The sequence below is a fragment of the Phacochoerus africanus genome, chromosome 4 (assembly GCF_016906955.1).
Source record: "Phacochoerus africanus isolate WHEZ1 chromosome 4, ROS_Pafr_v1, whole genome shotgun sequence".
Lineage (NCBI taxonomy): Eukaryota > Metazoa > Chordata > Mammalia > Artiodactyla > Suidae > Phacochoerus > Phacochoerus africanus.
The window spans coordinates 131,762,843-131,787,715 of record NC_062547.1 but is presented as its reverse complement, the minus strand read 5'-3'; the positions used below and the strand labels follow the sequence as shown (position 1 = coordinate 131,787,715).

The 24,873-nt window shown below is 37.3% G+C and overlaps 1 protein-coding gene across 2 annotated transcripts in view; it reads right to left on the bottom strand.

Moving 5' to 3' along the window:
- Nucleotides 1-5,197: 5,197 nt before the first annotated feature.
- The window catches only part of SLC27A6 (solute carrier family 27 member 6), a 63,237-nt gene continuing 43,561 nt past the window's right edge, over nt 5,198-24,873 (bottom strand). The window contains exons 6-10 of one of the 2 annotated variants that reach the window (XM_047778548.1): nt 16,391-16,481; nt 12,898-13,096; nt 11,590-11,687; nt 10,039-10,169; nt 5,198-5,774 (exon numbers count right to left, since the gene is read on the bottom strand). In XM_047778548.1, coding sequence (XP_047634504.1) covers nt 5,598-5,774; nt 10,039-10,169; nt 11,590-11,687; nt 12,898-13,096; nt 16,391-16,481 — 696 coding nt within the window. In that variant the 3' untranslated portion in view covers nt 5,198-5,597. The remainder of the gene's footprint in view (nt 5,775-10,038; nt 10,170-11,589; nt 11,688-12,897; nt 13,097-16,390; nt 16,482-24,873) is intronic. The other variant, XM_047778549.1, reaches the window with a different exon arrangement.

Genomic DNA, 24,873 nt, shown 5'->3' with positions numbered 1-24,873 from the left:
GGTTAAGGATCAGTGTTGTCACTGCTTGGGTTGCTGCTGTGGCGTGGGTTCGATCCTTGGCCTAGGAACTTCTGCATGTTGTGGGTGTGGCCAAAAAAAAAAAAAAAAAAGCATGTGAAGAGCTATCAGCTGAATGGAACAGGGTGGATGAGAACTGGAAGAAGCATGAGATAAAGAAAACCTGAGAAGCCAGTGGGTTTAATGAAGATTGATATTGACTGATGACATGAATTGGAGAGAGAAAACAAAAGCTGTGAGCCCTTGGATGAAGTCTTCAGAGGATAAAGATAAGAGGATGTTGCAGCAAGATGACAGGGCCCTCACAGACCAGGAATCATAATAATCCAGGAAGGACCATGAGATACAAAGATCACGACCTCTGGGCCACAATATTTGAGCTGGATGAATATTTAGAGCCTCCACTCTTGTAGACTGAAAGGAAAGTGGTGCTCTCCAGGGAGAGCCACATTTTCAAAGAGGCAAATAGTTGGAAGGATGGGTTTGATAAGACCAAATATGAGGGAATTGTAGGGAATTTTCTGTGCACAAATCTGGGTTCCAAGAGGGCCCAGAGGAATGTCTGGGCAGCAGGGGGAGTTAGAGAATAAGAATACAGGAATGCAACACAAGACAGCCAGAGCTCAGAATCTTAAAAATGCAAGTTCCTAGGACCTTTTTCCAACTGGTTTCTGATTTAGTAGAGTTGGGTAGCATCTGAGGAGCTGCACCTTGAAAGCCGCACAAATGGCTTCATTCATTCACTGTCATTCATTCTGGACTTGAGAACCTGGTCTCTTATTGGAGGCGGGGGACTAAGGTAATGGGGGCTTCCTACAGTAAGCGGATGAAGAAAAGGAACCATCACTCTCCACAAGGTCAGGCTGTGTTGACTGAGAAACCCAACCACGCTTTCTCCCTTTCCCCTAACTGCTGAAACATGACAGAGCACACAGATGGTAATCGGACAGCTATGCGCCTGTCTCCAGAAGGATTTGAGTCAAAGAGTTTACATAGACTCCATGTCAGTTAGATTAAATCAAAACACCAAAATTCTGAATAAGGAAAAGACAATGAAAGCACTGCAAGAGGTTAATAAACTCCACAGACATTTTTAGTACTGTGTTTTAACTCTGCCTTTTAATTTGATGAAGACGTTGCCCAGAGCTTTTTTGTCTGAAAAACACAGTCTCAGTCATAAATCCTTTCACCAGTAAAAAGGCAGATAAAACAAACAATGAAAGATCATCAAGAATGTGGTTCAAACTGGGGTTTTGTTACACATTAAAAAACTTGGAGTTCCCGTTGTGGCGCAGTGGTTAACGAATGCGACTAGGAACCATGAGGTTGCGGGTTCGATCCCTGCCCTTGCTCAGTGGGTTAAGGATCCGGCGTTGCCATGAGCTGTGGTGTAGGTCACAGACGCGGCTTGGATCCCGTGTTGCTGTGGCTCAGGCGTAAGCCGGTGGCTACAGCTCCAATTCGATCCCTAGCCTGGGAACCTCCATATGCCGCAAAAGCAGCCCTAGAAAAGGCAAAAAAAAAAAAAACTTACGAATTTACTGAAATTGAGGAAGAATTAACAGCCAGGATGTTCTTCCTCAGGGAGATAACACTTATATGTGAGGTTTATAGAAAATATCAGATGTCTTCCACTCCTCTCTTGAACAGTCTTGATTCATCTTTATATGTCAAGAAATTGTAGAATCTACAGGGAAGTGAAATATATTGAGAGAGAAAAATCACAACCTAAAATTCAAGATTTCTCATCCTATAACGACACAACTCAATTCTCTGTCTCACGCTTTTCTTAAAGAAGCCAAGATATGTAACGTTGAAATTGTCTTTTAAAAGTGTACATAAGCCGTATACAAGAATTTTTCAGTTGAAATGACACAGAGGGTAAAAACCCACCCATTCCCATCCAATTCTACACTTCTTAATTATTTAAGTCATTGAGACGATTTGAAACCGTCCTGGCAAATATTTATATTTTTCAATATGTCCTTAACAAATGATACATATCCTTTGTAACCTCTTTACTCTTAGTCATACGCATGGAAATGATTCCATGTTAGAAGCATATGCTGACTTTTCACTTAGTCTTTGAAATCAGATATGAAATATGGATACGACGATATTTATTTAATTTTTTAAAATATTTTGGGGTTGTCTTCAATTCTTCAATTTAACAACGTTGCCCTGAACTGCATGTAATCTGACATAAATCCTGGCTCAATAACTTTTTATTCCTAGAAGGAGGTAGACTGGCTGGGGGCAAGTTATGTGCATTTTGTATCTGATTAGGTAATCTGTCCAGAAGGGTGCACCCATTTATAGGCCCACCAACAATGCCTATAAGAGTTCTATTTCTAACCTGTGCCAGTGCTAGACAGATCCAATCTTTTTAATTGTTCAAATCCAATTGGCGAAAAATAACACGTTCTTATTTTAAGGTGGCGTTTCATAAGCTGTAATGAGTTTTAAGATTTCTTGCCTGTGTTTCACAACTATGTGTAATTTTTCCATTGAATTTCACATTCTCTATGCCATGACTATTATTTGCATTACATCTGCATTAAGTATAAGCACCCAAAACAACGTCATGAATTTTACTTTAAACAACTACATGTATTTTAAAAAGAGAAATAATTTCGTATTTACTCACGTATTCACTGTATCCAATATGCTTCATTCCTTCTTGAAGACAGGAGTTCTTACGTCCTCTTATTTTTCTTTGGTCTGTAGAAGCTAACTTAGCTTTTCTTCTAATACAGGATTCCTGGCTGTGAATTTTTTTATCTAACTTTATTTCATTTTCACCTTCAAAGAATAATTTTGCTCTATGTAGAATTCCAACTTGTAGTTGTTTATTTATCATTTTGAAGATGTTTCATTTTCTTCTGGCTTTCCTAGTTTCGTAAGTCAGCCATCATTCAAACTGTTAGTTTATTATTATTTTTAAGGTAACATATGGTTTTATTCTCTAAATGCTGTCAAGAATTACTCTTTATCTGGAGTTTCCAGCAGTGTAATCATAATGTGTCTCAGTGTAGTTTTCTTGGTATCTGTCCAGTTTGAGGTTTGCTGGGCTTCTTGTATACCAAAAAATTTTTTATGTCTTTTATCAGTTTTCTTCCCAAAATAATATACCGGGTTGCACCCTGAATGTAACAGTGGGTAGTTAAAATTTCCCCACACCCTGGCCAGCCAACCTCTGCATAATTATTGTTTGATGGGCAAAATCTGATTCCACTGCTGTTTAATTTTCATTTTCTTTATCAGTAAGATTGAACACCTTTTTGTAGTATTTGTCACAGTTCCAATTCCACATGTTGGGTAGTTATTTAATGTCTTTCTTACCCAGTCTGTAGGCCTGATTTTGCTTACAGTATACAACGGTATATCCTAAGCACCTATCATTAGACATATCTCACATACAGTGGGTGTGCTTTAAATGAGTAACTTAGGTTTTTTAGGTTTTGTATGGTTAAATTGCCTGTTTTCATATTTTTTCCCATTACAATTACTTGGCCTGCATATTTTTTCATCTGCAAGTGGCTTTTATCCATAATACATGAAGACAACTATTTTCTCTAGTTTCTAGATATTTTATCCTAGTTTCCAGCTCTTTAAAAACTTTAATCCTTAGAGATTTTAAGAAGCTTTGAATTTTACATAGTCTTATTTTCTAATTATCTTTTTATGTCATGCATTATTTTGTCTCTGACAGAAGTCTTCTATAAGAAAGGAAAAGGCAAAGAAACCCACGACGTCAACTTTCTACTGATGATTACATAGAAGCCCCATCGTGGTTTTTATATGTTTTCAATGTGATTTGAAATTTCTTTTGCCTTAGAAGCAGTTTTCAACTGTAAGTAAGAGGCATTGTTCTTCCCCCTTCTACAGTTTCTTTGATAATCTGATCTCATCTGTTTACTACTATCCAGTAATTTCTCACAAAGTTTCATCTACTGAAAAATACATTTGCTTGTTTTTTCCCCTCCATCTTTGAGTGGATCATTCTCTTCATAATATTTTGTCTTTTTCTATAATGGATTTGACAGGAAGGGTGAGGGTAAGGGGGTTAGATAAGTATGCTTAGTTTGCCATCATGATCTAGTCTCCAGAGATTTTAAAGAACTACGTATTCGCGAAAAAAAGTTCATTTAGATTTATATAAATTTTATATAAATTAAAAATATAAACATAAAGGCAAAGCAGTTTTTTAATAGGTAAAGTACAGCTAGACCACCAATATAAAAATTAAATGACAATTTGTTCATTCACTTGATACTTTTTAAATAAAGATGATCCATTCTCATTTATGTAGTGGGAGCATGGATATGCTTGGATTTATTTTACTTTTTCTATTATTGTGCATTAAAAAATGTTGTTCCCTTAAAATGCAGGATTTTTGAAAAATTGATATTATTTTCTCATTTATTTTTTTCATTTGAGAGTTTGACCTTTTATTTCTATGCTGCTTATGGTTAACCCTTGCATTAAAAAAATGTTTTAACTTTATAATGTTTCTCTAACAATGACAAAAAGGAACTATCAGCAACTTTTCTTGCAACCCAAATAAACTTTTTAGTATGGACAGGCAACATGAGGCAAAGCCAATTATCCTTCTGGTTGTACAGGGAGCTAGATTTAGAGTCAAAGGAGCTTCCTGCTGGGCCCTACTCCACGTCTTATCTCAGCCCCCGCCCCCACCTCTCATGGACCACAGCTCACTTTGGTAAGAGAGTCTTTCATCTGCTTTTGGCTGGAGGCAAACACTGGAGCCTGATGCCCTGAGGCTTCCAGATTGAGATAAACTGCTATGCTTATTACACTATCCTTTCCCAATTAAGTACTCAAAAACCTGTTCACACTCAAAGCCCTTTCTGCCTCTGATCTTCCATGTGAATACATGGGTTCTAGTCTAGTCTATTCTTTCCTTGTATTATTAGTGGTTTCTACAGCTCTGTTGGATTTTATCATCAATTTGATCCAATTTATAATCTTCCCTAAATTCCTAAATGCTTTGGGCTTAGCAATTTTCCTTCATTGCTGTTTCATATTTTTATATTTCTTCCATCATCTTAATATGAGTTTGGGATAAGGGAGGTAGGAGTACATGCATTTAGTCAGTTAGCTTCCTTCAACTGAAAATTTGCATTGAAAACATCAGAACAAAACCTCAAAACTCATATTAATAAAGATGGTTTTATTGAGTTATAGGACAGGGAACATAAAAGTCAAATATGTGAGTAAAATTTAACCCTTTACTCAAAACTAGAAATTTTAAATATTGAAAAGTATATTTTTAGTAGGTATCTAAATTGTTAATCACTTATTTATTATTTAAAAGCCCTATGGCAGATATTTACTTATTCACTGAATCTCCAAATGGGTAAAAAGAATAATCAACTAAAGTTTGTTATTAATTAAAACAAATTACAGTTGTTAAAGAAAAATTGTCACATATTAAGGAAAGATAACACATGCTTAATTAATGTCAGTTCCTTCTCTCCCCATTTCACATTAGAGAATCACATACTCTCTTCTCACTTCTCATAGAAAGCATGTGAAAATCTCAGATATTAAAAAACTTACAGTCTAATCTCTCCTGATATTATTTGATCATAAATTTCTTTGGTCAATAAAATGTATGATTTTTTCAAGTTATCCATGAAGTACAATGGGTCAGAAATTTTCAATGGACTAAATCCTTCTTCCACCAACCGAAACTTCTGTAGTTTGAAGGTTCCTGTCATTTCCATCTTTTCCTATAAAGCAATTACTAGGATTAGTGGAGTGATTTAAAATTGTCTGTAATTGTACAAATAAAATATTCAATGATATAGACTTATTTGATTATAGTATATTTATATCCTGTGGCCATCTATATATTTACTGCTAAAAATTTAACATTAGAAATTTTTAAATGTCTTTTAGAACATTCAAATCTTTACACTGATTTTTCTGAGAACTTCATTCAACACATAGGAATTATGAATATGCTCATTGCAGCACGATTCACAATAGCCAAGGCATGGAAACTAACAAAATGTCCATGGACAGATGAATGGATTAAGAAGATGTGGTATATATACACAATGGAATATTCCTCAATCACGAAAAAGAACAAAATAATGCCATTTGCAGCAACATGGATGGAACTAGAGACTCATACTAATGAAGTCAGAAAGAGAAATACCATATTATATCACATATCCGAAATCTAATATATGGCAAAAAGGAAACTTTCCACAGAAAAGAAACTCATAGACATGGAGAACAGACTTGTGGTCGCCAAGAGGGAGGGAGTGGGATGGACTGGGAGTTTGGAGTTAATAGATGCAAACTATGGCCTTTGGAATGGATAAGCAATGAGATCCCCTAGATAGCCCAAGGAACTATAGCTAGTCTCTTATGAAAGAACATGATGGAGGACAATGTGAGCAAAATAATACATATATATGGTTGGGTCACTTTGCTGTACAGTAGAAAGTGATAGAAGAGTGTAAATCAACTATAATGGAAAAAATTAAAATCTAGAAAAAATTAAACAAAAAAAGTATTATGAATATTGTTAATAACTGATAGCAACTGATTACAAATCTGTCTAAAACATATAGGCTTATTTCTTCAACGTTAATATAATATCATGTACAAAGAATGCTACTAGACGCCAAGAAGATAAAAGCTACAAAAGACAGCAATCTATTCCGTAAGGCATAATACTCCAAGAATGAGAGGGAGTAAAGAATGATCTAAGACTTGGGTTCCCAAATTATGCACTGAGGTGCCTCATGGTACCTCAGTGAACTTCCAGGGTCCCAAGGGATATTTAAAATTTTCATGGTAAACCCGGAGACATGTGTTGTCACCACTAGCCAACTACTACCTTGGGGTAGGTCAGTTTCAATATTAGTGTGTGATACATTCTTTTCAATGATGTCCTATCTTTGGGAAACAGGGTTTTCAGTGGATGCTTTGATACCAAGCAAGTGTAACCAAAAATCAATGGGGAATATGATTTCAGTGAAGCCCTGTTCAGTACCATCTTAATTTCAAAATGTGAGGACTTGTACAATACCCAACTTCCATTTCCTTAATACTAGTGTTTATTTAAAAATGAAATAAGGAGTTCCCGTCGTGGCGCAGTGGTTAACGAATCTGACTAGGAACCATGAGGTTGCGGGTTAGATCCCTGCCCTTGCTCAGTGGGTTAACGATCCAGCGTTGCCATGAGCTGTGGTGTAGGTTGCAGACACGGCTAGGATCCTGCGTTGCTGTGGCTCAGGCGTAGGCTGGCAGCTACAGCTCTGATTAGACCCCTAGCCTGGGAACCTCTATATGCTGCTGGAGCAGCCCAAGAAATGGCAAAAAGACAAAATAAATAAATAAATAAATAAAATTCCCTCTACACACCATCTTTAAAATAAATAAATAAGTAAATAAATAAATAAATAAGAAATAAAAGCATTTACCTTTAATTTCTATGCATTGCTTTTTTCAAATGACAGCTAACTTACTAGACCTAAATACATAATAACTTATTTTGCCCTAACTACTGGATAAATGAAGGTGTAGGTATTTGTTTTGAGCCAAGAGTACTATGAAATAATTACTAAGACACTTAAGATGCTACAAATTGATAAAGTTGAAGAATCTTTGCTTTAAGGAATTTAAATGCAATAAAGATGTATTTCTGTGGTAGCTTCAGGCACAGAGAAGCAACCTGGTTTTAAGTCAGATAACATGTAGGAGGTGCATATGAGGTTCTAGGAGTAATTCAGCCATTTAGATGCATCCTTCTGAACCAATTCAACCAAATCAACTTCTCGCTGAACCTCCTTCCCTGATCTCAGCTCTTAGCCGAGCACTGTTAACACAGAATTCGATGTGAATGCAATTGCATTCTTTTCTCTCTGTTCGAAAATCAGCAACTTCATTCTCTCTGTACAATGTGATGTTTACCTTTACAAAAACAAAAGCAATATTATACCAGGTATATTTCTCCAGGTTAGGTAATTTTCTTCTAAGTGGTACTTTTTAATGGTTTCTTAAGATCTCATCTAATTATAATATTTTAATTAGCCTTACTCTTATTCTTAAACTTATAGAGAACATCAAAAAATTTTACTACAATAAGTAATACTTGGAAGAATGTCTTTATATATAACATTTATGCATCTTTAATTACTTCCTAAGGGTAAATTGCTAGAAATGAAATGAATAAATCAAAATACATGCAAATTCTACGAATGTGATTGCAAATTTACCAAATTGTTTTCCAGAGAGTTAACAATGTGTGTTTCCACAATCAAAATGTAAGGACCAGTTTAATTTCACCTTAGCCATACTGAGTAATTATCAATTTTTAAAATTTTGTAAATTTATTGGCAAAATAATTTTTTTAAATCTGTGCTAAACAGATTTTAAGTTGTCATTTCATTTTGTCAGAAATAACATACTTTTGCATTGCTTATATGAGACCATTTATTAAATATTTTTACTTCCAAGTAAGTGTCATGCATTGTGCTAACTACAGCAAATATTGCAATAAATGTAACACTTATTGCAAAGGGCCCAAATTCTTTTAGACTTTTAATAATGCTAAAATATTTTCTAAATTTGTACAAGACTGATTTAATCTTATAGAGGAGTCCTATGCCAAAATATTTCTTTTGCTTAATGAAAGTGAGTTTTAAGTTGTCCCTGCAGGGAAATTTTTAGAATATTATTTGATCCATCAATTTTACTCTCCATTAAAATATATTCTTTCTGGAGCAAGATGGGGAGGGGCAGGAGGGAGCTGGGTGTGGTTATAAAAGGGCAACGTGAGGGAGCCTTGTGGTGTTGGAATTGTTCCTGTCTTGACTACGGTCATTGATAAATGAAGTTACACAGGTAATAAAAGTATAAAGAACGTAATACACACATACACACAAATGAGCACAAGTAAAATAGAGGAAATTTTAATAAGCTAGGTGGATATATTTATGTCAATATGCTGGTTGTAATCATTCTGAAAAATGTAACCATTGGCTTAAAAGGCACACCGGATCCCTCCATTTTGTTTCGTACAAATTAATGTGAATCTGCAATGAGCGTGACAATTTTCAATGAAGAATGTGTTCCTTACCTTTAGTATTTCAGAGGATTGTTATGAAAATAATCTGAGACAATGTATGTAAAAGCTCTTAAAATATCACCTAAATGGCATTTGCATTTATGACAGGGTAGATGATGCGTCTCATTGGCCAACCGGTGACCTGGCCAGGAGGACCACTCAGTAAACGCTTTAGAAAAAGAATATGAAGTCAGCTATTGCTCTATCAGGGATCTAACAGTGACATGACAAGTATATCCAGAAAAATTCTATGTGATTAGATGATAAGAGATGATAAGTACGAGCTTTGGGGAATCGTACCTGCAGCACAATATTAAATGAACAAAAGGCTGAATAAATGAGCAGATAAAATCATCCAGTAGCTGAGTAAATCTGTTTTCTTTTGCCTGGACTTGACTTCCAGCAAGCTAAAAGAGAGCCCACCTCTCACAAACAAAGGAGTTTAGAATGCCCCTCAAATAGAAAGTCCCTGAGGGAGATCAGACAGAATGGGGATAAAAATTAAAAGCAAAATTGCTGCATGCCATTTGCCTTGAGGGTCTGTACACATCCTGTAGACCCTTTGATGTCAGCGAGGTGGAACCTCATTTGAGGGACATGGCACCAAATGTCTTCACAAAGCAGAAAGGCATGGGTGAGATGTGGTTTTGGCTTGCTACCATCACAGGGATCATCATTTGTTTAGACCGAAGGGGAGGAGAGCTATAAAGAGGACAAGGCCAAAGATTTGCTAGCATTTCATTGTGCTGAGGCTTCAAATCTAGCACAAATTAGCATCCTGATGCTTTTCATTGTTCTTGAAATTTTCTAATAAAAATAAAATGCACATATCATTTAAGGGTAACTATTATTTTGTAAAGAAACTATCTCCTAGATTCCTGGCTTTAAATTTTATGGGGAGGTAAAATTACCTGAATTCTTAAAAATCGTGGGCAGGCGTAAGCTGGTAAAAATGCTACAATTTGTTCATAAACTTTTTCCAAGTCTAAAGATTTATTTGGTTTTAAAGTAATAGAAGCCATTCCTGCTTTTCCTTCATAATCTGGGGGAAAAAAAAAGTTTATAGTAAAGTCAGTTTTGCAAGTAGTAGGTAGATTTTTTAAAAAATTCTTATTAATTACACACACACTAATTTTTACAAACATAGATATTACACTTATTGCAGCCATAACAATGCAACTACAGCATAAATGGGTTGGTTCTTCTCTGAGCATATGAATTACTCCATAGAAATAATTTAGGAAAAGGGAAGTGCAAAGTCACCTATCTTTAATTTTCTACATTACAATACTGAAATAGATAGAATGGAAAACACAAGCAATGACCCATAATTTGCATCCTACCACTACTTTTTTTTTTTTTGCTGTTTTTTTGCTTTCTTAGGGCCACACCCAAGGCATATGGAGGGTGCCAGGCTAGGGGTCGAATCGGAACTGTAGTTGCCAACTTACACCACAGCCACAACAACACAGAATATGAGCTGTGTCTGCGACCTACACCACAGCTCCTTGCAACACTGGATCCTTAATCCACTGAGTGAGGCCAGGGATCAAACCCTGTCCTCATGGATGCTAGTCAGATTCGTTAACCTCTGAGCCACGACAGGAACTCCCTTACCACTACTAATATAAAATATTAGGAGGAAACTTTTATTTAAAGGCAAATGTATATTCAGAGAAATGTCCACGTTAAGCTGCAACACAAAAAATAAAGGGCATTAGTTTTAGTTAAGAAACTACAGCCTGGGATTCCTTACCTCCACAGATTGCTTCCTGCTATTATGCTACCCTTTTCCAGGGAATCTGAATCTCTTGCAGCATTTCCCCAGCACCCAGTGACTGTCTATTAAACATCCTTTTCCTCTGCTCCCCTACCAAATACTCCCACCCCCAGTGGCCCCTACACCTACAAATATTAGTTGGAAAATACTGTGATTTGCTTAAAGGGGGGAGGGGCAGTGAAGGGGAAGAGCTGTGCTGTGATTTCAAGTTGGTCACTTTCCTTTGCCATTTTCACCTGGTATGGGACAAATCCTTACATGCACATTTAGAAAGATGTATGAGGCTTAAAACAGCTTTTAAAATAATTTCTGAAAAAGATTCAACTTGACTACAAGTCAGTGTTGTTAAATATTTAACTTAGAACATGTCCTTCTTTAGTGGTATGTATACACTCTAGTCATCAAGAGAAAAATAATACACCTTTGAAAAGCTGTAACTATTTCTAGCAGTGAGTCACTGACCAAGGTTTTTCCAGATCTGCATACATTAAAACACAGTTGGTACCTTTCCCCAGGGTGACTGTAAAGTTTGCTAGTTTGGTCTAGGATGTTACTTGCCAAGCCAAAACTAAGGTATTTATTGGAATATATACAATATGAAATGCTGAAGTAGTTACAAAACTAAAGAAAGGCAGCACATTCTCTTCTGGGAATCCTCCAAAAACCTGAAATATATTCATACCTGGCACAGCCACACCATAGACATTGGCTTCCTGTATGAAATCCAACATTCCAATAACAGCAGCAACCTCTGTGGTTGCAACATTTTCTCCCTTCCATCTGAACAAAACACAAGTTCCAGTTAGTACACCTGTATGTGAAGAAGGCGGTACCCAGGTTTAAGTGTTAAGAGTCTGGCATTTGGCTCTGCGCAAGCACCTAATAACCAATAACAATGGCAATTTTAAAAGATGAAAGACTTGTCTCAGGGAGAACTTAAGTCAACAAAAGCAGTGCCTGTTTATTTTTTTAGTTAAAATTACTTTTTCTGTGTCTCACTGGTATAAATTGTACACTGCAAAATGTTTTTAAATGTCATAAAAGTAAGAATAACTCTTGCTTTATTGTGTGTACAGTAATAGTTGAGTATAAAGCATTCTCTATCTTTAAGGACAGAGAGGAAAACCTGAAAGGAGAGCTATCATTGTCTCTCAGTGCCCTGACTCTCTTTAATTTCTAAGGATTAACCCCTCTGGCTCTTTTAATGCATATGAATGAATATTTTAATTAAAATGATTTTACATAAGGTGACCTCCTAACATCGGTGCAAAGAAGGGGAGGGAGTAGGAAGTATAATTCATTTATTCATTCAAACATTTTTGGACTGTCTCTTGTCTGACCTTCACTGTTCTACAGTCACTGATTAGCAAAGAAAAGTAAATTCATAAACCTAAAATAATCCTATTATTTAAAATAGGAATTAAAAAGAAAATACAAGAAAGGGCAATTTTATCATTTCATTATTTTTGCCATTAGGTCACAATTTAAGTCCATATCTGATGGAGTTCCTGTTGTGGCTCAGCGGTTAACAAACCCGACTAGTATCCATGAGGAAGCGAGTTCAATCCCTGGCCGTGGCTGTGGTGTAGGCTGGCAACTGCATCTCCGATTGGAGCCCTAGCCTGGGAACCTCCACATGCCGCAGGTGTGGCCCTAAAAAAGACAAAAAAAAAATTTGACTATATTGGTTTGCTGTTTTAACCCTACCGTTTAGATATCACATCAGTCTGCCTATTTCGTATTCTAAAAAAAGGAGCTCAGTGATTTGGACCAAACTGATTCTTAAGATAATTATAAAAATGACATCAAAATGGAACTTATGTTCCAATCTAGGAACAGATGGGCAGTGAATTTTTAAACAGGGAGCCAAGACTGAGCTAAAAGGGCTCAGAGCCCTAGACTAGACAGCAGATGGTGTACAATTCCACCGAGCCTTGCTTGACCCGCGTTCACGGTCGGAACAAGCAGAGCAACCAACACTATTTCATACCTGAATGTGTCTCCAATACGGTCCCAAAAATAAAGGAAATTCTCCTGGTCTTGGACCATTAGGTCTCCGGTGTTAAGGTAAACATCTCCCTTCTTAAACACATCACAAAGCAATTTCTTTTCTGTGTGCTTCTTATCGCCAGCATAGCCGAAGAAGGGATTCTTTGCATTCACTCGAGAAATGAGGAGTCCAGGTTCCCCTGTGAGAGAGGCATTTTCCGTGACATGATTAAAACTCTGTTACTGGGAGTTCCTGTCGTGGCGCAGTGGTTAACGAATCCAACCAGGAACCATGAGGTTAAGGGTTTGATCCCTGGCCTCGCTCAGTGGGTGAAGGATCCAGCATTGCCATGAACTGTGGTGTCAGTTGCAGATGTGGCTCGGATCCCGCGTTGCTGTGGCTGTGGGGTAGGCCGGCAGCTACAGCTGCGATTAGATCCCGAGCCTGGGAGCCTCCATATGCTGTGGGTGCGGCCCTAGAAAAGATAAAAAAAACAAAACAAAACTCTGTTACACACACCGTGTGTGAATCTGAATTACATCTGACCAACAGGACCCGTGTAGCTTAGTTTTCCTCCAAACACATTTTTGTATATTTGACAACAGCTCCTCCGGGTGCCTACATCCAGCTCATCCTTTCACAGACTGTCAAAACACAAATCACTTTGGAAAACCCTAACAAACAGGAAGCTGGATGTAAATAAAGATTTAGTAAAGTCATTTTACATCCTGGGTAGATAGGCTAATGGCTACTTTTTTTGGACTATGTAGATTCTAACATCGATAAAATGATCATTATTTAAATAACAATAATAATAATTTTTAAAAGATCATGATAGTAGCCATATTTATTTATTGGGCGCTTACTGTGGAGCAAGCCCCAGGAGAATGGCAACTATCATCTTATTTTTCACAGAAATCCTTAGAAATTGATCCTTACAATCCCTATTTCATAGGGAAGAGAGGAGGGCCCAGCAGAGTGAAGTAAGTGACCAAAGTCCAACAGATAGAAAGGAAGGGACCAAGAACTCAAATTCATCTATGACTTTTCTGTACAATATTACCTTTGGTTTAATTCACATGCTATTAGAAGTTCCAGGAAATGTTTTATTCCTCTGGAAAGTTACTCTGGAGATCCTCAAGGCACAGGAGATGAGATATGAAATTTACTCATTTTACTTATATTTAGACACATGTGAAATAATTTTTAAATAAGATTTATCCAAGGTAATCAAGATATTGCCCAGTAATCGTCAAAGTAAAAAAAAACTATTTCTAAGAGAAAAGTAGAAGACAAAGGGGAGCTGCCATCACGTCCCCAGAAGACGTCAAGATAATTATTGACTTGTTACGTTTGACCACTGTGAAGACAGCTGACATCTATGTCATGAGTTCGATGAGGCTGCACTGCAGCAAACTATAAAGCAATGCATGCCACTTTGACACTCTCTTTTTCAACTCTGATCGTTCCCACTCCTTCTGGACATTATGGGTCCCAAGGGCACACATGCCATTGGCCAAAACCTGTCTGCCCTGCCTCGGCGGAGACCCCCTCACTGTCATCCCTAACACCACCACCACCACCAGCCAGCATCATTATTGCCCTTGTTAGACTGATGGACCACTTTCTGGGCACCAGTCACTATTCTGAGCACTTTACATGTGTATCCCACATCATCCTCATCACCAACCAACAGACCAGGTCTTCATTTTATAGGTGAAGAAACTGAGGGAGAAGAAGTCATTCTATCCAACATTACACAGCCGCCAAAAGTTGATGTTGGAGTTTTTTTAACACCAGGTCCATCTGACTCCAAAGTCTTTCCTTCATTGCATATTCCATGAGTCTACATTCCCCACGTACATTTTGGAATTTTCCAAGCCTCTTATAGTTCCCTTAAAATTTATGCTCTTTATTTTCCTTCTTCAGGACACAGATGACAGTTTCTTCTCTGACAAATTAATTGTTACAAATGCTTAAAGAGGTCAGAGTGTATTCTTATCTTTCTCTTCTAGGCATAACTGATGCAAGATACAATGCTTTAATGGAAAGTAATGAGAAATCCGTAACAAGAATTGCAAAACTGTAAAGTGGAAATCTGGGGACAATCCGCTTTTGAAAAACCCTTAGGTTGCATAAGTGGTTCTAGGATTCAAGTGACAGATATTACTGTAATCATAATAAATAAAACACACTAGGAAAGTGTGCTTCAATAAAGTTCTTCATAGTCTCCTTAGAAATGGCTTTTCTCAGACACTGTCTATAGAGTTAAATTAGAGAAAGATATTTGATAAATGCTCTTTGGCTTGAAATTCAGAGGATTGGGAAATTTGTTTTCTAATAGATAGGGCTTACATAATTTTCTCCAATCTTTCAGCTACTAGAAAAAAAATAGGTTTGAGAATATTACCTCCATATTTGAAGTCATCTTTGAAATATAGTTTAAACATATTCTAAGGCGAGAAAAAGTAATGTTGGCCATTTTCTTTTTTCTTTTTCCTTTTTTTTTTAGCTTTTTCAGGGCTGTATCTGCAGCATACAGAAGTTCCCAGGCTAGGGGTCAAATCAGAGCTGCAGCTGAGACCTACACCAGAGCCACAGCAACTCAGGATCTGAGCCATGGCAGCAACCTACACCAGAGCTCACGACACTGCCAGATGCTTAACCCACTGATCAAGGCCAGGGATCAAACCTGTGTCCTCATGGATACTAGGCAGGTTCATTACCACTGAGCCACACTGGGAACTCCCAATTTTGGCCTGATTTTTTCAGACTAAATCTCAAAACAATTCTAAGGACACATCTCTATATTTAATTTTCTAGATTGATAAGATGCAGCTGTGTGTTAACTCGGGCACTTGCTTTCAATAACTTTCCAATTTCAAACTGTAAGAAAGTCTAGCTTGGTGGAGAGGAAGAGTGGGAGGGAGAAGAGAAGGGGAGGGAGGTAACAAGCACAGGGCTCTGCACATGTCCTTTCATTTAACTGTCAACAATAACCTCATCAAAGAAATACTGTCACCTCTACTCTACATATGAAGAAAACGAACCTGGCTAAAGTTGGACAGTATCTAAAAGTGAGAGCCCAGATTGAAATCCAAACCTGCCTCACTTTCTACTATATGTAGAATCATAAACTGTCACTCATTTTTTTAAAAATGTTATTGGATTGTAGTTGCTTACAATGCTGTGTTAGTTTCAGGTGGTTTTCATATGACATTTCAGTAACATAAGACATCAGACATATACCACAGTTACAAACTGGAAAGGGGGGATTAGGAAAACTCCAAACCCAATAGTAATCACTTTTAAGTTTTTGTAATTACCGTCTGAGTGACCCACTTGGAGCCCCTAACTTCTAATAAGGGGCTGCGTTAAAATTCCAAGCCACATACATACTAGAAAGAACTATTCTTTCTTTTCTAAATTCGGTAATTAAACAGAATTTCCAAAGTTTGGCCCAAGGACACATCTCCGAATATAAGAATCTTACCTTTTTTCACATGACTGCACCAGCCCTGTTCATTTCTAATGGGCTCATCTTTCTGAAAATCATATTTTATCAAGGCAAAAGTGAAAAAAAGCTGCAAAAAAAAAAAAATCGAACAAAACTAAGATTTAGTTATTTACTTGTGCAGTGACATCTACTGGTCATAGTTTAATGCTCTGTCAGCTGAAATAGAGAATAAGAATGTGCATTTATTTGGAGTTCCCGTCCTGGCGCAGTGGTTAACGAATCCAACTAGGAACCATGAGGTTGCGGGTTTGGTCCCTGCCCTTGCTCAGTGGGTTAAGGATCCAGCGTTGCCGTGAGCTGTGGTGTGGTTTGCAGACGTGGCTCGGATCCCGTGTTGCTGTGGCTCTGGCATAGGCCGGTGGCTACAGCTCCGATTGGACCCCTAGCCTGGGAACCTCCATATGCCGCGGGAGCGGCCCAAGAAATAGCTAAAAAAAAAAAAAAAAAGAATGTGCATTTATTAAAATAAGTAAGCTTTCCTGATGGAAAGCTAAATACCTGAAAATCAGAAGTGAAAGTGTCACTAAGCAGCACCCACGTACTGGCATTTACTTCCATTTCTTTTATGATGCACGTTACCTTAGCAAAGCCTGACTATTTTTAACCTTGAATGATTGGCAGAGAGCAACCCCTGCATTCAATCACAGACTCTACCAACCAGAGGTAAGAGGACCACTTTCTCACCTTCTCTGTTTTGCAGTCTTTCAAAATATCTCTTGAAATGGAAAGTTTTAAAGAACTAAAATGTAAGCTATGTGATTGCAAGGATTGTGGTTTCTATTTTAACCTACTGTCCCTTGGAAAGGGATTAGCTGCCCCCCAAATACTCACTGTCACCTACTTAGACCATTTCCCTAGGCCTTTCATCTTCATGTCCTGGAATTAAGCATCAGTAGCTCTGTACGCTCCTGTGCGGTGAGAAGGCAAAATTGTTGGAACATCCTCATCATATTGGGAAACTAACTAACTGGACAGTTCTTCTTGTTCCCAGTATCTCCAGCTCCCCTGCTCCTGTAACCTTCATACTATCAAGGACACGCAGACTCATAGATCCACTGAAACCGGACTCTGGGTGAAAACGGAGGATTGGTTCATTTCACACATAAAAAAATTGAGGTTTTACCAATCAAACAAGCCATCTTATTAAGCTGAACTAGAACACAGTCAACTAAAATGGAGGTAATTTGATGAAGTCAGAAAAAAATAATAAGGCATGACACATGGAAGAGGGCAAGAAAGAAAAGGAGGAGGACAAAGAGGAGGAGAGAAATGAACAAATATAGAACAGATACACGGGAAGAGATGAAGAAGATTGGTGAGAGAAATGTAATAGCATTATTTACTATCAAAGACTATAAACACAAACATCCCTGGTTTTTCATCTCAGAAAATCAGCATGTAACTACAATCGCAATTCATTATTTCAATTAAAATATAAACAAGAGCAACTGGTATTAATTGAACACTTACTGTGTCCCAGTCACTGTGCTGTGCTCTTAATCATCAAAACACTCTCTAAGGTAGAAATTAATACTATCCTATTTTAAGATGCAAGCCAATGAAAGAGACAGTGAAGCAAAATATGCTGTTATTCTAGATATAAAGATTCTTTGATAAAATGCAAGCTTGCATCTTGTTGGTCTTTGTCTGTAATTAGGATAACAAGATATTGGCCACTTGCCTAATGACTGGTAAAAAGAAAGATTCCATAAATTCGAGAACTGCATTTATCATTTTGGACAAATAAGAACAGAGCCCCATTCATTACCCATTCTTCTTCTCCTGTTTTAACATGCTTTATATTTTTAAAAACCTGCCCACTAACTGCTCGTGTCAGTTTTGATGTTATTTCTTTTAAATTAATTTGTCAACTACAGGCATGCATAAGATTTATTTCATACCATGGAGTTCCCAGCATGTCGCAGTGGAAATGAATCCGACTGGGAACCATGAGGTTGTGGGTTTGATCCCTGGCCTCGCTCAGTGGCTTAAGGATCCTGCATTGCTGTGAGCTGTGGTGTAGGCCAGCAGCTACAGCTCCAATTAGACCCCTAGCCTGGGAAATGCCATATGCTGCGAGTAAGGCCCTAAAAAGCAAAAAAACAAAAAACAAAAAAAACCCGATTTATTTCACACCAAATCACTGTTCAGTGTGAACTGTTATCAGATCCAGGGGACATGATGGTCAGAAATTGAGTAATTTTATAATTCAAATGAAATTTAAGTATATCACAGAATCTTTAAGAAGTAACCTGGATTAGAACATTAAGTCTCAGCTAGCAGGATTTCTGTCCCCCCCGCCCCAGCCCCACCTTCAAGAATTCCCACAAGGTTTTAGAGTACCACAGATTTTTTTTAAATGGGAGTTTTATGGTGGTCTAGTGGGTTAAGGACTTGGTATTGTCACTGCTGTGGCTTGGGTTCTCTGTGTGGCAAGGGTATGACGCCTGGCCCAGGAAGTTCTACAGTCCATGGGTGTGGCTAAAAAAATAAATTAATAAAATAAATAGACATCATACTTTAATATCTCTTAAATGCATATGTAGAAAATACATACAGGAATAGGTAGAGGAAGAGGACAGGTATACAAGGCCAGAGCACAGCTGCTGGGGTCCCATTCATTATAGTCTAGGCAAATGGGTCTGCAGCATCGTGCAGCACACACTGGCCCTTGAAGTTTCCACAGGTACCTGTGTGCTTTTGTATACTCAGTTCTGTAAATTTACAAGTTGGAAAGGGAACACAAAAACCATTTCCTCTATTAATTCACAAGGAGATTTGGGATCCCAAAGAAAGTGACTTGTCAAAGTCAAAAAGGTAAGTAGAGGCAGAGCTGAGACTAGAGCCCTAGGTACAGTGATTCCAGCTCAGGGTTTTTCCCCTCAACATTATATCACATTGCCTCAACTTATATAGTCCTGGCTCATTTATCTGGCACCAGAGGCAAAGGGCAGTTTCTCTGTTTTCTTAAACAGAAGTCCCTAAAATGATACAAACACACACACACACAAAAATCATAAATTTATCATCTATCCATTATATATATACATTATATAGTAACATATGTACTATTCTATAGAGTTGAGACATTATGAATATTGATTTTGAGGATGCATAGTTTTGGGACAGCATAGTTCTGAATGGTTCATAGAGTTGCATTGAAAAAAATCATTGTTAAAAAATCAACAAAACAGAAAAATAAGAATAAACATTTAAATCTCCCCGATCTCAACCCAAAGTAAATCATTCTTTACATGGTATATTTTTAACATAGTGAAAGTCATCCCTGGATATCTCAGCTAAAATTTCAATCACTCCTCCCAATACACACACACACACACACACACACACACATTCTCTCTCTCTTCTTTTCCTATTTAATTTCCCTCTTTTGCACTTATGAATATGTAATACACTAATACAGACTGTATTTTATTTATTGATCTTGTTTGTTTTCTGTCTTCCCCAGTGGAACAAAACCTGCACATGGGCAGGAATTATGTCCATTTTGTTTGCTGTGTCAGGCATATTGGAATCATAGTAAATATATATAAAGAAATACATTTGTTGCACAGCATTACAAATGCACTTAAATCAATGAAACCACACCATCTTAATCAATGCAATCAATTTAAATTTTCTTGAATTTAACAGAAGAAAATGGAACGAAGGTTAAACTAAACTGTTTCTTTAGCATTAAGAGATATCAGTCTCTGTGGGGTAAAAGAATTTAACTTTAACCCCAAATTTAACAAAGCCTGGGCCTCTAAGCCCTCCCAATGTCATGAGGGATGGGACTATTTTTGTTTGCCTACAGGCCTTGGGCAACCAGATAGTCACTAAACCATAGTGACTAAATGACATGGGTCTCTGAGCCACGTCAATCATGAGATGCAGGAGGGGGGACTGTGCATCACTCATCTTGACCTCTTGCGGGCCTGGACGTGGAGGTCAGCCATAGAAGCAGCCAACTAGACTTAAGTGATTGAGCCCCCAAAGACTCTGGACACCAAGGCTGGGTGAGCTTCCTGAGTTGGCAAAACCCCATGTATATTGTCACTTATCAATTCCAGAGAGTAAAGCAGTCCTGATTCCACAGGAGAGGACAGCTGCAAGCCTTGCACTGGTTACCCACCCGGATTCTACTCCATTGCTTCTTCCCTTGGCTGATGTGCATCTACACCCTTTAGATGTAATAAACTTAACTATAACAGCTTTCAGTAAGTTTTGTGCATTCTTCTAGGGAATTATCAAACCTACAGGGGGTCGCAGGGACTCCCAAACTGCAACCGATGTCAGGCATGAGGGTGGTCCTGTGTGGCCTGTTTCCTAACTTTACCGTGGGCTCAATTTCCTAGTCCCTAAAAGGGGTCTACCTTTAATACACCTAGAATGGATAAGCAATGAGGTCCTACTGTATAATACAGGGAACTACATCCAGCCTCTTGGGATATGAATATGATGGAAGATAATATGAGAAAAAAGAACATTATTGAATATTGAATATGATAAAAAAATGATTGGGCCACTTGGCTGTATAGCAGAAATTGGCACAACACTGTAAATCAACTTTAATTTAAAAAACTTAAAAAAAAAATCCCCAAAAGATTAACTTTAAGATAATAAAAAAGTTTATAAAAATGTGAAGAAAAGGAACTTTTTTTATTAAGTCTCATACTTTACTTTGTCTGTATGCATTTATCACCAGGAAAGCTGAGCTAGTTAGCCCTTATTCCTCCGTCTCTCCTCCCACCCAATGCCCATTTTTGTTAGTGATAAACATTTTTGTATTGTCAGGATTATACTTCGATCTATAAATATACTTCAGAGCTTTTCAAGCCTCCACATTTAAATGGATTCAATCAAACCTTTTAACTGACAGTGGTTCCCTTCATTTCTAAACTCTGCTTTATTTTCAGGTTGCCCAGAAATTTTCATTCAGGGAATATAAAGAACTAGTACCTTCCTGTAAATCCATAGGGATTATGTTCTTTTGATTTCTTAAAAGTTTGAGAGCACCTCTTTGTTGCCTTGATACTTGAAGGAGAACTTTGTCAGAGCTAAAATTTTCAGGTGAAAACTACTTTCCTGTTTTAGGTGGAGGGACTGAGTGTATTATTTCCGTTCTGAGAAATGCCTGCAACATTTCCCATCTTCCCTCTACACTTTGCACATTCTTTGCTTTTTCTGCCTTAGCACCTCTTTATGCTTTGTCAATTTATGATTTATGCTCAGTAAATAAATAATATGTATATATATTTATATATATTTTGGCCATGCCCACAGCATGCAGAAGTTCCTGGACTAGGGATCGAACCCAAGCCATAACAGTGACAATGCTGGATCCTTAACCAGCTGAGCCACCAGGGAACTCCATGAATATATTTTCTGACGATCATTCTGTATCATATTTTTTCCCCTAGAACATAATGTGCTCTTTTTTTGAAGTTTTATTTACAACGTATAAATCAACCATTTGATTTATATGAGAAATTGCTTTTCTAAATATTTTCTATAATCATTTCTGCTGCACAACAAAGTGATATGGTTATATACATACACACATCCATTATTTTTCAGATTCTTTTCCCATATAGATTATCGTAGAATATTGGCTAGAGTTCCCTGTGCTATATAGCAGTTAATGTGCTCTTTTGCTAAAGATTCAAAACTTTATTTTCAGGAAGTTCCCTTTTATTGGGTTTCAAACAATTTCTTTCACTTTGTTTTTTTTTCTGCAGGAGCATGAATTAAGCATGTCAGATCATTGTCTATGTTTTCAAAAGTTACCTTTTTATTTTATATTATTATTTGCTTATTATTTATATTTGTGTTACTCCTTAATCCCATCCATCTTGCTCGCTCACAATATTTAGTCTTGTTTATTTTTAAGTCCTTCCGTGTGGGATTCATCTCTGTAATATTTTCATTTCCCCTATTTCCCCCTTTTTTTCCCTGTGGGTTAAGCATGCCTACTTTCCAGATCTTTTTTTTTTTCCCTCACTTTTTAGGGCTGCACCTGTGGCATATGGAAGTCCCCAGGCTAGGGGTCAAATTAGAGATACAGCTGCCAGCCTATGCCACAGCCACAGCAACGCAGTATCTGAGCCATGTCTGTGACCTGCACCACAACCCACAGCAAAACCAGATCCTTAACCCACTGAGCGAGGTGAGGAATCGAACCTGCAATCTCATGGTTACCACTCAGATTCATTTTTGCTGAGCCACTAGGGGAACTCCCCAACTCCTTTTTTGATCTATAGTTTCCTCACATTTTCCTTTCCTTTGAGTTCTTATTGTTAAAGAGAATATTATTACGTTTTTGAACCTATGAGAAATTGCTTTTCTAAATATTTTCTGGCCATTTGGGGATACTTACTTTGATGTGCATCTATATTTTTTCAGCTGCTTTTTAATGTAGATTCATTTTCTCCCATTTTTTCATGTAGTGTTTCCTTTCTGGATCTCATGTTTGTTCCTTCCCAATTATTACTACGGAGTGTAGAAAAGGAGAAGGCAGGAGTTCCCATCATGGCGCAGTGGTTAACGAATCCAACTAGGAATCATGAGGTTGCTGGTTCCATCCCTGGCCTCGCTCAGTGGGTTAACGATCCGGCGTTGCCCTGAGCTGTGGTGTAGGTCACAGACGTGGTTTGGATCCCATGTTGCTGTGGCTGTGGTGTAGGCTGGAAGCTGCAGCTCAGATTGGAACCCTAGCCTGGGAGCCTCCATACGCCGTAGGTGCAGCCCTAAAAAACAAAACAAAACAAACAAACAAAAAAAGAAGGCAGACTACAACTTTTACTTGGATTTGTCTCTCAAATGCGCTGTCACCAAATTTTTTATATTGTTTGATTTGGGGGCATATATGGGGCACACAGCTCTTCAGTTTCATGCATTTAAATAAGAAGCCTAGCACATAAGAACACTTGGGTCATAGGAACTCTGTGTTGTTGCTTCATCGTTTTCTTTCACTTATAATATCCTATCTCTGTTCAGAGGCTGATTCCTCTCTGAGGCGGTAAATGTACGCCTCCAAAAGGTTTAAATTTTGAGATATACACCTATCAAATCCCCCCACTTAATTATGAAACACTTATTGGTCCAATTTTTTTCCAATTACCCACTACAGAATGAAAGAATATGCAAATGAAATGATAAAAGACTATAATTAATATGACATTAGGTACTGTGTTTTTCATTTCCAAACTGAAAAAGAAAAAAAATCTAACACGAGCTGAAAATCAGAAGTTTTCCAAATGAAAACCTTCCAAATGACTTCCTGCATTATGGACATTATCCCAGTCTGATAGAGAATTTTATTAAGATAACAGAAGATTATAAGGGATCACACCAGTAATGCAAAATACAAATCTTCATTGCACTCCTACTGCACGATGATGTAGGAATAACTCAGCTTCACCAAAAAGCTTTAACACGAATATCAAATTTTATATAGAACTAGTGCAATGCACTGAGAAAATTAACTGCAAAGAATGCAAAATTCAGTAACATCAGCACTTACTGTCCCTAAAATTTTTTGTTCACAATGCAGATGCATTACAGAGATGTCAATAAGACCCTTATAATCCCAAAGAATGCATTATAAAAATAATTTGTACCTTCTTTAAGTTTCAAACATTAGGGTAATTCATACCGGCTTTGTATCTATTTCTTTACTTTTTAAAAATTCTATTTTTATCTCTTTTGATACTCCTCACTAAATGTTTTTTTTTCTATTCCTTTAATATATGTATTCTTTCTTTCTTCTTATTTTATTTGAATATATCTTAGCTGGCTTTTAAAATTAACTTAAAGAAATGCGTATCTAGCTCACTACTTTTCAGCTATTACTGAGTGTACAAGATTGGAAATGTGACATTTTCGTTATGACTCAGCTCAAATTATTTTCTTGTTTCAACTCAGTTTTTTTCTTTGACACATAGAAATTTAGAGATATTTTATTTCCAAATATAGGAGGTGAACTAGCTGTTATTTTAAATAGTTCTATCTTAATTAAACTGCTATCAGAAAACATAATCCATATGTAGTTCGTTCTATGAAATTTGCTGCAATTTCCTAAGTGGTCCTATAGCCTCTGCGAATGTTTTATAAATGCCTGTAAATAATGGATATTTTGCAGTTTTTATTTTTTTATTTTTTTTGCTTTTTAGGGCCACACGTGTAGCATATGGAAGTTCCCAGGCTATGGGTCAAATCAGAGCTACAGCTGCCAGCCACAGCCACAGCCACACATGATCTGAGTCACATATGCGACCTACACCACAGCTCACAGCAACACCAGATCCTTAACCCACTGAGCGAGGCCAGGGATCGAACATGCAACATTATGGTTCCTAGTCAGATTCATTTCCGTTGTGCCACAATGAGAACTCCTATTTTGCAGTTTTTAAATGCAGTGTCCTAAATATGTTCATTACTTCAAGTAGTGTCTTTAT